We start from the raw sequence: 13,237 nt of genomic DNA on the forward strand, positions 1-13,237 counted from the left end.
ACTTTTTTTGAAATTTTGCACACGTGTCAGACGTGCGTGAAATGAATATCTGATATGGGTTTCGTGCTCGGGTGTGGCAAATTGGCTCGCTAGCGCCCCCTATTGAGTAGCCCCGACGACACGTTTCTCCTAAATTTACGAAATTTGGTAGGTATATGTACCATGATGAGACGTAAATAAAACCCTCTTGGAGGTATACCGTAAACCCAACCGGAAGTCGGCCATATTGGATTTTATGGCGTTTTTCTCCATATCCAGGCGCTGTACTTTAACGAACTCCTCCTAGAGATTTAACCCGATCAACTTCAAATTTGGTCAGTAGTATCTTAAGACCTTTGGGATGAAAAGTTACTCAAAGATCAAAAAGTTATCGAACTATGTTGCCGTGGCGTGGCGGCGAAAAAGCGCCTTTCGCCAAGAAACAGGAAGTTGTTGTAACTTTGTCGTACATTAACCTATATGCTCCAAATTTCTCATGCCTGATAAAAGTCCCTCTCTGACACCATCCATATGCAAATTTTGGCTCGCAGTCATAGCGCCACCTAGTGGTAACAGGAAATATCATGTTTTACACATTGATGTACTCTGCCTCAGAAATTAATCACATCTACCTGAAACTTGGTCAGTAGTATCTTAAGACCTTTGGGATGAAAACTTATCAAAAGATCAAAAAGTTATCGAACCATGTTGCCGTGGCGTGGCGGCGAAAAAGCTTCTTCGCCAAAAAACAGGAAGTTGTTGTAACTTTGGCGTATAGTAACCAATCTGCTCCAAATTTCTCATGCAAGATAAAACGTGCGTGAAATAAATATCTGATATGGGTTTCGTGCTCGGGTGTGGCAAATTGGCTCGCTAGCGCCCCCTATTGAGTAGCCCCGACGACACGTTTCCCCTAAATTTACGAAATTTGGTAGGTATATGTACCATGACGAGATGTAAATAAAACCCTCTTGGAGGTATACCGTAAACCCAACCGGAAGTCGGCCATATTGGATTTTATGGCGTTTTTTTACCATTTCCAGGCGCTGTACTTTAACGAACTCCTCCTAGAGATTTAACCCGATCAACTTCAAATTTGGTCAGTAGTATCTTAAGACCTTTGGGATGAAAAGTTACTCAAAGATCAAAAAGTTATCGAACTATGTTGCCGTGGCGTGGCGGCGAAAAAGCGCCTTTCGCCAAGAAACAGGAAGTTGTTGTAACTTTGTCGTACATTAACCTATATGCTCCAAATTTCTCATGCCTGATAAAGGTCCCTGTCTGACGACATCCATATGCAAATTTTGACTCACAGTCATAGCGCCACCTTGTGGTAACAGGAAATATCATGTTTTACACATTTATGTACTCTGCCTCAGAAATTAATCACATCTACCTGAAACTTGGTCAGTAGTATCTTAAGACCTTTGGGAAGAAAACTTATCAAAAGATCAAAAAGTTATCGAACCATGTTGCCGTGGCGTGGCGGCGAAAAAGCTTCTTCGCCAAGAAACAGGAAGTTGTTGTAACTTTGGCGTATAGTAACCAATCTGCTCCAAATTTCTCATGCAAGATAAATGTCCCTGTGTGACGACATCTACATGCAAATTTTGGCTCGCAGTCATAGCGCCACCTAGTGGTAACAGGAAATATCATGTTTTACACGTTGATGTACTCTGCCTCAGAAATTAATCACATCTACCTCAAATTTGGTCAGTAGTATCTTAAGACCTTTGGGATGAAAACTTATCAAAAGATCAAAAAGTTATCGAACCATGTTGCCTTGGCGTGGCGGCGAAAAAGCTTCTTCGCCAAAAAACAGGAGGCTGTTGTTACTTGACTTTACATAGTCCAATCTGCTCCAAACTTCACAAGCTGGATAATGGACCAGGCCTGAAGACATATATGTGGTATTATGCATGATAGTCATAGCGCCCCCTACAGGAAACAGGAAGCTGTTGTAAATTGGCTATACATTGTCCAATCTTCCCCAAATTTGACATGTTTTATAAGAGTCTTGCCCTGAAGACATGTACGTGCCCCGACGTGCGCGTTCCCCCGACGTGCGCGCGTGGGCAAGGGCCCGATCATCGCTGCTTGCAGCTTTAATTTTTAAATGAAATACAAAACATACATAATTAAATGCGTTGACATTGTAAACAAATGTTTGACTCCAGAAACACCTAGTTAAAACACAAATTTAATATTTTATGTTTAACATGTTTTAAGAAATAACCACCATTTCAAATCATGTGTTATTCAACCAAAGTGTTAAATCATTGAATCATATTTTTATTAAATAAAAATATACTCATGCATGGTACGCAGCAAAAATATGAATGAAAAACATAAACAATAAAAAAACGTACATAACCATAAATAACTGTCTAAGAATCAGCTCCACCATCAGGCCAGTTTCACCAGTCTCTCACTGGCCTCCCACAGTTTCTTTGCCACACCAGCGTCTCTTGCGAAAGGACGCAGAGTAGCTGGTCGGCAGTCGACGAAGTAACCTCCGCTGTGTTTGGCAGCTTCATCTGACACAGCACAGTAGACGACAGTCTGAGCTCCAATCTCACACGGCACAAAAAACATCCACATGATCACCTGCATCAGCATCCGGAACAGGATGGAGTAGTGGCACGTCCAACCGCTTTGGACAAAACCTGGAGCGACACATGGAAGCAGAGATATTAGGAGAGATATATGTAGTGTGAGGAATATACACACTGTATGTTCAAGGTGGGCGATATGATTCAACTCTACTAGCTTTGGATTAGTCATTTTATATCTTGATTTACGTATATCTGTCAAAGTTAACGCGGTAATAACGTATTAACACAAATTTGTTTTAACTCCACTAATTTCTTTAACGCATTAACGCAACTTGTGAATTTTAAGTTGTTTGGACTCAGTTTTAAAGCTAGAGTGAAGATACTGTTATATGAAACTATAAAAACGCAAGGAATCCATTGGTAACAACCATTTCATACTAGCTTGTCGCAAAGGAGGGTCTTTTCTTTGTGGACATGTGTATGTATGCGTGCATGAAACTGTAAGTTGGCTGGTTAAATGGTTGTATGGTTATGTCTCAAACATTGCAGTTATTGCTAAACATAAAGTGAATCCAGCTCACAGTTAGCACTATTTAAAGCTAGCACTGGAGACCTCAAGGCAGCACAAGGCATGGTACATTCCTCAGTCTGTGTGGTCGTGTTACTTTGCTACTATACTCTTAAATACTGGATCAATTTGTGTTGTAAATATTCAGCATTTGTTGGTCATATTTATTTGTCCAAGGTTGCCTTTTGCACCAGATTGTGGTTGTTGCATCAGTGTTTTACCATGTTCACATATTTATCCTGCACCATGTTCATTTATTCACTTCTCCAGTGGTGGAATGTAACTAAATGAATTTCCTTTGAAATTGGAGGCCCCAGGCAGTTGTCTAAAAGTAAAGTCTGCTCCTGGCTGTTTTTTCTTCGTGAACCAGAGTGTTTATCACTGGTGTTTCTGACTGTTAGTAGTTGGGAAACTTGGGTGTGTGATGCAACTATGTCATGGCAGGTGTACTGCTCAGGACTCAAGGAAGCACATTGTCGAGTGTGAAGTTGTTTGTATGAGCTGTTCTCGAGAAAGCTGCAAGCAGCAACGCCACAGGCCGAGCATTCAGCCCGTTCTGAACAGACATGTTTTCAACGGGCACTGCACTAGTTGATATAAAACAGAGAAAAGCATTAAATCCTCACATGTGATGAAGATGATCTTACATGCTTTTCTATGGGGCTCTGTGTTGTCGGTGCAGAATGGCTGCCTTTTGTACGTAGCTCAGAGAACACGAGGAGCGCTTGTTGACCATCAGCACCAAGAGTGACTGTTGCTTCACTTCGCCTGCATGTCACTGTGAGGAACAGTATGGAGGACGAAACAGGACAAAATAAAAAATGAATAAATAAATTACTTGATAAATGAAGAAATATTGATGTCTTAAATACATAACATTTAATCATTAATTAATTAATTAAAAAATAAATTTAAAATAATAATAAAAATAAATTTTAAATAAATAAAGAAATGGGAAAGTTAATACAAATTAAATTAAAGAGTATATATGGGAATTAATACAATATAGATAAATGAAGAAGAAAATATCATTTTATGTCACATTTTATCAATTAATCAATGCCTACATCTATTTTTAATATTTTTGGTACATTTAATGGCATATTTGTGTATTTATCTAGTCATTTCTTTATTTGTTTTCTTATATTGACAGGTTCGTACCTCCATAGCACAGCACTTTGAGTCCAACTGACAGATGAGAGGCAGTTCAGAGAGTGAATGAGCTCCAGCAGGGGGCGCAGTCACACAAAGTAAAGCACCAACACACTCAGATGGAGGCCACATTGACGCTTCTAATGTAGCTGCACAATAAGTTGACTTTAGTGTCTCTAAATCTATCAGACAATGCAGTCAGAGACAACAGCAGTTTATCACTGTAGAATAAGAAAAAGCTCCCATTATAATTATTGATCACAGTTATGACCAAAATGATTACAGTTTGACATCATGATGTTGATACATGATTGTTTTTCCTCAGAGATTTTGAGGAACAAAATCATTCTCCTTTATTCATCTTATATCAGCAACTGTTTCCAGATGCTTTTTACTTTCTTAACTAAATGAAATGCACCAATAGCGCTAATAAACCCTGATTCTGTATGAAAGATCAAAGCTGACATCATGACAGAAAATGATTCATTGTGCAGCTCTACATATAAACTACATTACCGGTCCTTCTCTGGTCTCTTGAGGTCAGTGCGAGCTCTGCTGCCTTCCTGTCAGCTGTTTAGTCAGATGAAGCATCGCTGAGATAAACTGGAGCCACTGTGTTCACTCTGAACCTCTGCCATCTTCTTTCTCCAGCCAGTGACTAAGTTGCACTGACAACACTGAGTTGGCTTCTCTTCGTCTTTCACTCTTTCTCCCATTCCCTCTGTTTCCAACCTTATTCAATCATTTCTCTGCAGTCGACTCTTTCTAGTTTCCCTTTGTCTCTTTCTGTCACTTTGGGTTTCTTCTCTATAATAATATTAATCCTCTAGTTCTCTGATTCTTCGGATTATTGCTCTGTTCTCTTACATGCTACACGTGTTTCTATAACTTCAAGAAAATGTGTTAAGGTGTTATCAATAAAATGATCATTTAAATAGAAAAGTGAATCAGTTTCTGTGTTGCAGCACAGCTTTGATTTTATATTGATAGAAGAAACTCGGGACAGAAATGAACTCGTTAATGTTTTTTAGGGATGCACCGATCCGACTTTTTCAGTCCCGATACCGAGAGCGATACCTGGGCTTTGGGTATCAGCCGATACCGAGTACCGATCTGATACCAGTGAGTAATCAATAAGCTGTATGCCTCACTGTGTGGAAGTGACTGGGATCATTCTTCTATGTGGAAGGCAACATCAGACTTGACTTAAACATTGCTTTCATAACTTTGTAAAACAAAATGTGACCAATAAATACATAGATATAAATTTATTTAATTGTTCTTTTTTATTAAATAATAAATCATACAGTAACTTGGTAAAAAATCCTCAAAATTAACAGTAATTACAATTCAAGTGTAAACATTTTTAATGCAGCAACAAATTGGTCAAAACTTAAACAGGAATTAAAATTACAGTATATAATGTATATAGTATATAAACATAAAATTGAATTGAATAGATCAGCCTCATTGTCACCGATATCTGATCCAGTTATTTGAATCAATATCGGCCCGATATCGATCCAGTACCGGTATCGGTGCGTCCCTAATGTTTTTGACCAGAATATTTGCTGACCAGGTAGAAAACATACAAGTTGCTGAATCCAACATGAAGTGAATCCACAGTGTGAAATCCTGCAGTTCATCCAACACAGTCTCATGTGCTGATGGGTTGTTTCACATCTAATGGACAATTAACATAAACACAGAGGAACAAACAGCAGCTCCGCCTTCATAAATGTTCAAGAATTATGAAATAAATGCTGCTATGCAGTCTGCAAGATAAAGATTAATGTAAGAGATCAAGATTAAGGTGACCACTGCTCGCAACCTTTAAAATTCAACATCCACAATTCAATTCAAGGTCAGGGCTTTGCAGTCAACATTTAATACGTATTATTGGAAATGAGAAAATTATTTATTAAGAAAAAAATCCAAACATTTGCTCCAATTTGAGAATTTGTTGTTTTTATTTGGCATTTTTCAGTTTTCTGATATTTCAATCAACAGATTCATTGATAATAGAAACAGTCTTTAGTTGCAGCCTTAATCCACACAATCTTAAAGTCAATATTTTCAATTTTATTGCAATTTTGGGCTTCTCTAAATTGGTTTAAACATTGAAGGGTAATATAAATATTATCAAGCAATTTCTGCAGAATTTTCTACAGTCAAAGAAACACAAATAAGGAAGTAAATTGAGTTTGTTTGGATAAAACAGAGATAATATATAAAATATGTCTGACAGTCAACAGTCACACATGGTAAACAAATAACAGATGAATTATTATTATCAACATTGGTCCATTCTGCAAAGTAAAACATGATGTTGATTTGCATAAAGCATTTCTAAATCTGAATATAATAATAAAAATGCATTTTCAGAAAGTTATTTACTGAATTACTTTCACAACCTGGATAATTAAAAGATGAAAAGTAATTCTAAAATGTCAAAAATAAACAAGGTAAGGTGAGGCTTTCTGTGGTTATATGTTTTAAAATGAAAGACTATTTTAAAAAAAAATATGCAAACTGAAGTTTGTTAATACTTGAAAATAAAAATAAATCTGTAGATAAAAGTTAAAATAAAATGATCACAAGAAATCTACTCGTCCCAGTTCTACGACACAAACACATCATGTTATTTGCTGAAAGAGATCAAATCTTATTTTTTCTCTCATCTGGATCTCTACATCTTCTTCATGCACCTTCAAATGACAGATTATCTCCTATAAAGAACTAACTGGAATTATCTGTAACTGACAAGAAAACACCTTTGTTATAAAAATCCCAATAAATCACTTTGACCTCACCACCCTCCCTGAACATCACAGAGAATCTCAGTTTGACAGATTTTGATATCAGCAGTTTTAGCATCACCAGCTGATCCAATACTGAACCATGGGAAGAGTTTCTCAGTGAAAGTGTCTCTGTAAGTGTAGATGTGAGTCATGTCTTCAGGGTCGTAGAAGGACACCTCCCCCCCGTCATAGTCCAGCTGGACTCTGATCCTCTGGAGACTCTTCTTCACTCCGACTGTCTCACCAAGACCATTAGTGTATTTTCCACTTTGATGAGTTAAACACCAGATTCCATAATTTGGTGTGGCAGAACTTTTCTCCTTCCTGTCAGCTGACTCTTTTGTCAAACCTACAAGCCAGTGAGGATGGTCTCCCACCTCCACCTCCCAGCTGTGTTTCCCTGAGCTGAAGCCCTCAGAGCCCAGAACAGTGGGATACTTAGTGTGTCTCTCTGGATTGTCAGGAAGCTGCTGGATTGTGTCTCCACGTCTCACACTGGTCAGATCATCAGACAGATAGAGAATGGGGCATGCAGTGTTTGGGTCCAGAATGACAGGACTGAAGTGGACCTTGTCCTTCATCTTCTCCCAGACTCTGAAGGACAGGTTGCCCAGGTGTTTGGCCACATCTATCAGCGCTCCTGAGACCAGCTGTGGATCTGACAGTGAGCACTGGACTCTGGCTCTGGTCTGAGTGGCTTTACAACTGCTGAGGAAGGGCACGTTGTGTTTCTGCAGGTCTTCTTCAACAGCAGAGATACTGTCTGACAGAGAGGAGATGTGCTCCTGAATCATCTTCATCTCTCTGCTGATAGTCTTCCCCTTCTGCTCCTCTTCCTCCCTCAGAGCTGCCAGTCTGGACTCCTCTTCCTCTTTCAGGAACTGGTGGAGCTTGTTGAACTCTGCTGTGATCTGCCTCTCTGTGGAGAACAGCTGCTTCTTAGAGTGTTTAACCATTTCATCATATTTTTTCTCCACTTCTTCATGTTTGTCCCTCTTGTCCTGTAGAGACTCTAAGTCAGATGTCAGCTGGTCCTTCAGGTCACTGACTGCTTGTTCTATAGGAACCAACTTGTGACTCTGGTGGAGAGAAAACTCACAGACAGGACACACAGCTCTCTCTTCATCCTTAAAGAACAGTTTAGGCTCTTCTTGATGTTTACTACACACCACCTCCACCTTCTTCTTCTTTATTTCTGGCTCAGATGATCCAGCTTTCTGTCTCTCAGCAAACGAGTCAGACAGTTCCTTCAGTGCAAAGTTCAACCCAAGATTATCTTTAGATGATTTTCTTTTACAAATGGGACAGTTTTTGTTTTCAGCTTGTTCCCAGATTTTCTTCAGGCAGCTTGAACAGAAGCTGTGGTTGCAGCTCAGAGACACAGGATCTCTGAAAGTCTCTGAACACACATGGCAGTTCAGATAACTTTCAAAAAGAGCAGTTTTCTCAGCCATTTGTCTTGGTATCTAAATTGTCTTTCAAAAGCAAGACTCACCGAGTTACTGTCCCGTCTCTTGATTGCTTCAAATAATCCAAACGTGTGTTTTCCAGCAGAGATCTCACACCCTGTGATGGCGTCTCAGCTCTGCTCAACAATGTCAAAATCTACTTTCTTCTTCACTCACCTCTGCCACATGGTGAATTATTAGGAGGAAATGCTGCCATGTCATTATGTCACCAGCAGATGGTGTCAGGATGTTTTCAGAGGTGCATTTTTCTCTCTTCATTCACTACAGTACAAATTCATTGTCTGTAGGCAAACAGGAACATGTCTAAACATTTTCTTTGTGTCTCGTCTACTTAAAGAATTTAACTTCTACAGCTCATAAAAACACCATAAACTAGAAACAAGGAGAGTTTTTTTCTTTCGTCCTCCAGTGAGGACTGAACATTTGATGAGGCTGACTGATACTAAACCAGTTTAACAACATTTGCATTTTTCAGCCAACAGGAACAAGAGAAAACCTGTTCTGCTAACACGTCAGTGAGACTCTGTTTATCACATCCAGTATGATTAAATGTTTGCCATTTAATTAAAATACAGGTACATGGTTAGTTTTTAATTCAACCCTCATTTGACCTTTCTTTACTTTCATTAGGAAATGTTGTTCAAACTCTCACTAACACGTCTCTGTTTGGTCACTTGTTTCATTAAATGCACTGAAATGTCAAAGCTGCTCTGACAGTGATCTGTTTCATGAGTCTGTTCAGAGAGAAAGTCACTTCTGAATGACGACATTAGACCAACATGTTGCACAACAGTCAGTGTAAGGCTCATCAGTCACACATTAAACTATTGAAAGTGCAGATCTGCTGCCGACTCTGAGACAAAAGCTGCACAGACTGTTAATGTACTGTACACAGTGGAGTAAAGTAACTAAGTACATTTACTAAAATATTATACAACAAGTCAGAGGCAAATACTGTACTTTTTACCTCACTAAATTTACTTTATACCATGTATAAAATACAATCAATAAATAAATTATGATGTATTATTATAGGTAACAATAAGATAAGACTTTATTGAGCCCCGGGGAAATTCACGAGCTACCCAGCAGTATATAAAGCAATAAAATGAGCTTTATGTTAACCAGCTGCAACATTAAAGTGATGAACACATTAATGCACCAATAATTATAATCCAATAACATACATCATTCTCAAAATGGGCCATTTAGGGGAATGAATACTTCTACTTTTGGTGCTTTAGGTCTATTTTGATGTTAATACTTTTGTACTTTTACTAATGTACAACTTTTAACAATATCTCTACACTGTGATGTTGCTACTTTTACTCAAGTAAGAGATGTGGATACTTATTTTACCACTGACTATGTTATAGTATGTCGCTTTATAGAGTGTGGCAGTATTTTAAACACGCTGATTAGGTATTTTCTATGGTGTAACGTTACTGTCTGTGTTTTGTAATGTAATTAAGTTACATAATTGCTATTAAAAATGTTAAATATTAAAAAAAAGATAACAGTCCCGTATGAGAAAGCTGTATAAATATATTTGTTTATATGTTCTGTATGAAATTTAAGAGAGGGACGGTTTCTGTTTATGTCATTTAATTTATTTACATTAATATAAACTCACTATACAACCATTGTGTCAATGTATTGTGCAGAGTATACATTTTTAAAAATTTAACCATACTGTAATGTCAAAGCAACGGAAGATTTACTACTAGACATGTGCTGTTTGTCCAAAAGAGATGACCTTTCTACTCTGTGTCCTTTGTCATAAAGGCAGATGTGGAATAAACCAGCTGTTACCACAAGCCTGACAAGCTCTGGGTGATTCATTTGGAAAAGGGACATCTCACAGAGGTCACAGAGGTCAGCATCCACAGTGTTGAGCTGACTACTGACAGGTCAGTGGGTTTTTTCTCTGTGGACATGTGTATGTATGCGTGCAGGAAACTGTAAGTTGGCTGGTTAAATGGTTGTACGGTTATGTCCCAAACATTGCAGTTATTGCTAAACATAAAGTGAATCAGTTAGTATAGAGTTAGTACTATTTAAAGCTAGCACTGGAGACCTCAAGGCAGCACAAGGCATGGTACATTTCTCAGTCTGTGTGGTCGTGTTACTTTGCTACTATACTCTTAAATACTGGATCAATTTGTGTTGTAAATATTCAGTATTTGTTGGTCATATTTATTTGTCCAAGGTTGCCTTCTGCACCAGATTGTGGTTGTTGCATCAGTGTTTTACCATTTTCACATATTTATCCTGCAGCATGTTCATTTATTCACTTCTCCAGTGGTGGAATGTAACTAAGTGAATTTCCTTTGAAATTGGAGGCCCCAGGCAGTTGTCTAAAAGTAAAGTCTGCTCCTGGCTGTTTTTTCTTCGTGAACCAGAGTGTTTATCACTGGTGTTTCTGACTGTTAGTAGTTGGAAAACTTGGGTGTGTGATGCAACTATGTCATGGCAGGTGTACTGCTCAGGACTCAAGGAAGCGCAAAGTCGAATGTGAAGTTGTTTGTATGAGCTGTTCTCGAGAAAGCAGCAAGCAGCAACGCCACAGGCCGAGCATTCAGCCCGTTCTGAACAGACATGTTTTCAACGGGCACTGCACTAGTTGATATAAAACAGAGAAAAGCATTAAATCCTCACATGTGATGAAGATGATCTTACATGCTTTTCTATGGGGCTCTGTGTTGTCAGTGCAGAATGGCTGCCTTTTGTACGTAGCTCAGAGAACACGAGGAGCGCTTGTTGACCATCAGCACCAAGAGTGACTGTTGCTTCACTTCGCCTGCATGTCACTTTGAGGAACAGTATGGAGGACGAAACCTGCCAAAAAAAAAATGAATAAATAAATTACTTGATAAATAAAGAAATATTGATGTCTTAAATACATTCAATTTAATCATTAATTAATTCATTAAAAAAATACATTTAAAATAATAATAAAAATAAATTTTAAAATAAATAAAGAAATGGAAAAGTTAATACAAATTAAATTAAAGAGTATATATGGGAATTAATACAAAGATAAATAAATGAAGAAGAAAATATCTTATGTCACATTTTATCAATCAATTAATGCCTACATTTATTTTTTTATATTTTTGGTACATTTAATGGCATATTTGTGTATTTATCTAGTCATTTCTTTATTTGTTTTCTTATATTGACAGGTTCCTACCTCCATAGAACAGCACTTTGAGTCCAACTGACAGATGAGAGGCAGTTCAGAGAGTGAATGAGCTCCAGCAGGGGGCGCAGTCACACAAAGTAAAGCACCAACACACTCAGATGGAGGCCACATTGATGCTTCTAATGTAGCTGCACAATAAGTTGACTTTAGTGTCTCTAAATCTATCAGACAATGCAGTCAGAGACAACAGCAGTTTATCACTGTAGAATAAGAAAAAGCTCCCATTATAATTATTGATCACAGTTATGACCAAAATGATTACAGTTTGACATCATGATGTTGATACATGATTGTTTTCCTCAGAGATTTTGAGGAACAAAATCATTCTCTGTTATTCATCTTATATCAGCAACTGTTTCCAGATGCTTTTTACTTTCTTAACTAAATGAAATGCACCAATAGCGCTAATAAACCCTGATTCTGTATGAAAGATCAAAGCTGACATCATGACAGAAAATGATTCATTGTGCAGCTCTACATATAAACTACATTACCGGTCCTTCTCTGGTCTCTTGAGGTCAGTGCGAGCTCTGCTGCCTTCCTGTCAGCTGTTTAGTCAGATGAAGCATCGCTGAGATAAACTGGAGCCACTGTGTTCACTCTGAACCTCTGCCATCTTCTTCCTCCAGCCAGTGACTAAGTTGCACTGACAACACTGAGTTGGCTTCTCTTCGTCTTTCACTCTTTCTCCCATTCCCTCTGTTTCCAACCTTATTCAATCATTTCTCTGCAGTCGGCTCTTTCTAGTTTCCCTTTGTCTCTTTCTGTCACTTTGGGTTTCTTCTCTATAATAATATTAATTCTCTAGTTCTCTGATTCTTCGGATTATTGCTCTGTTCTCTTACATGCTACACGTGTTTCTATAACTTCAAGAAAATGTGTTAAGGTGTTATCAATAAAATGATCATTTAAATAGAAGAGTGAATCAGTTTCTGTGTTGCAGCACAGCTTTGATTTTATATTGATAGAAGAAACTCGGGACAGAAATGAACTCGTTAATGTTTTTTAGGGATGCACCGATCCAACTTTTTCAGTCCCGATACCGATAGCGATACCTGGGCTTTGGGTATCAGCCGATACCGAGTACCGATCTGATACCAGTGAGTAATCAATAAGCTGTATGCCTCACTGTGTGGAAGTGACTGGGATCATTCTTTTATGTGAAAGGCAACATCAGGCTTGACTTAAACTTTGCTTTCCTAACTTTGTAAAACAAAATGTGACCAATAAAAACATAGATATACATTTATTTAATTGTTATTTTTTATTAAATAATAAATCATACAGTAACTTGGTAAACAATCCTCAAAATTAATAGTAATTACAATTCAAGTGTAAACATTTTTGATGCAGCAACAAATTGGTCAAAATTTAAACAGGAATTAAAATTACAGTATATAATGTATATAGTATATAAACATAAAATTGAATTGAATGGATCAGCCTCATTGTCACCGATATCTGATCCAGTTATTTGAATCAATATCGGCCCGATATCGATCCAGTAC

At 37.9% G+C, this 13,237-nt stretch overlaps 1 protein-coding gene and 1 long non-coding RNA gene across 2 annotated transcripts; both read right to left on the reverse strand.

Moving 5' to 3' along the window:
* Positions 1-2,159: 2,159 nt before the first annotated feature.
* On the reverse strand, positions 2,160-8,662 carry LOC119487616. Its single transcript, XR_005206745.1, has 2 exons — positions 8,551-8,662; positions 2,160-2,645 (listed from the first exon to the last, which is right to left on the reverse strand). It is a non-coding gene; the product is annotated as an uncharacterized LOC119487616 (long non-coding RNA).
* Positions 6,594-8,554, reverse strand: LOC119487615 (nuclear factor 7, brain-like). The gene has a single exon (XM_037768648.1). The coding sequence runs from the start codon at positions 8,507-8,509 to the stop codon at positions 7,064-7,066; it is 1,446 nt and encodes a 481-aa protein (XP_037624576.1). The 5' UTR covers positions 8,510-8,554; the 3' UTR covers positions 6,594-7,063.
* Positions 8,663-13,237: the final 4,575 nt, after the last annotated feature.

This window comes from Sebastes umbrosus, chromosome 4 (assembly GCF_015220745.1).
Source record: "Sebastes umbrosus isolate fSebUmb1 chromosome 4, fSebUmb1.pri, whole genome shotgun sequence".
In the NCBI taxonomy this organism is placed as follows: Eukaryota; Metazoa; Chordata; class Actinopteri; order Perciformes; family Sebastidae; genus Sebastes; species Sebastes umbrosus.

Coding starts and splice junctions, on each gene's coding strand:
- LOC119487615 (XM_037768648.1), bottom strand. CDS start 8,509: ATGGCTGAGAAAACTGCTCTTTTTGAAAGTTATCTGAACTGCCATGTG.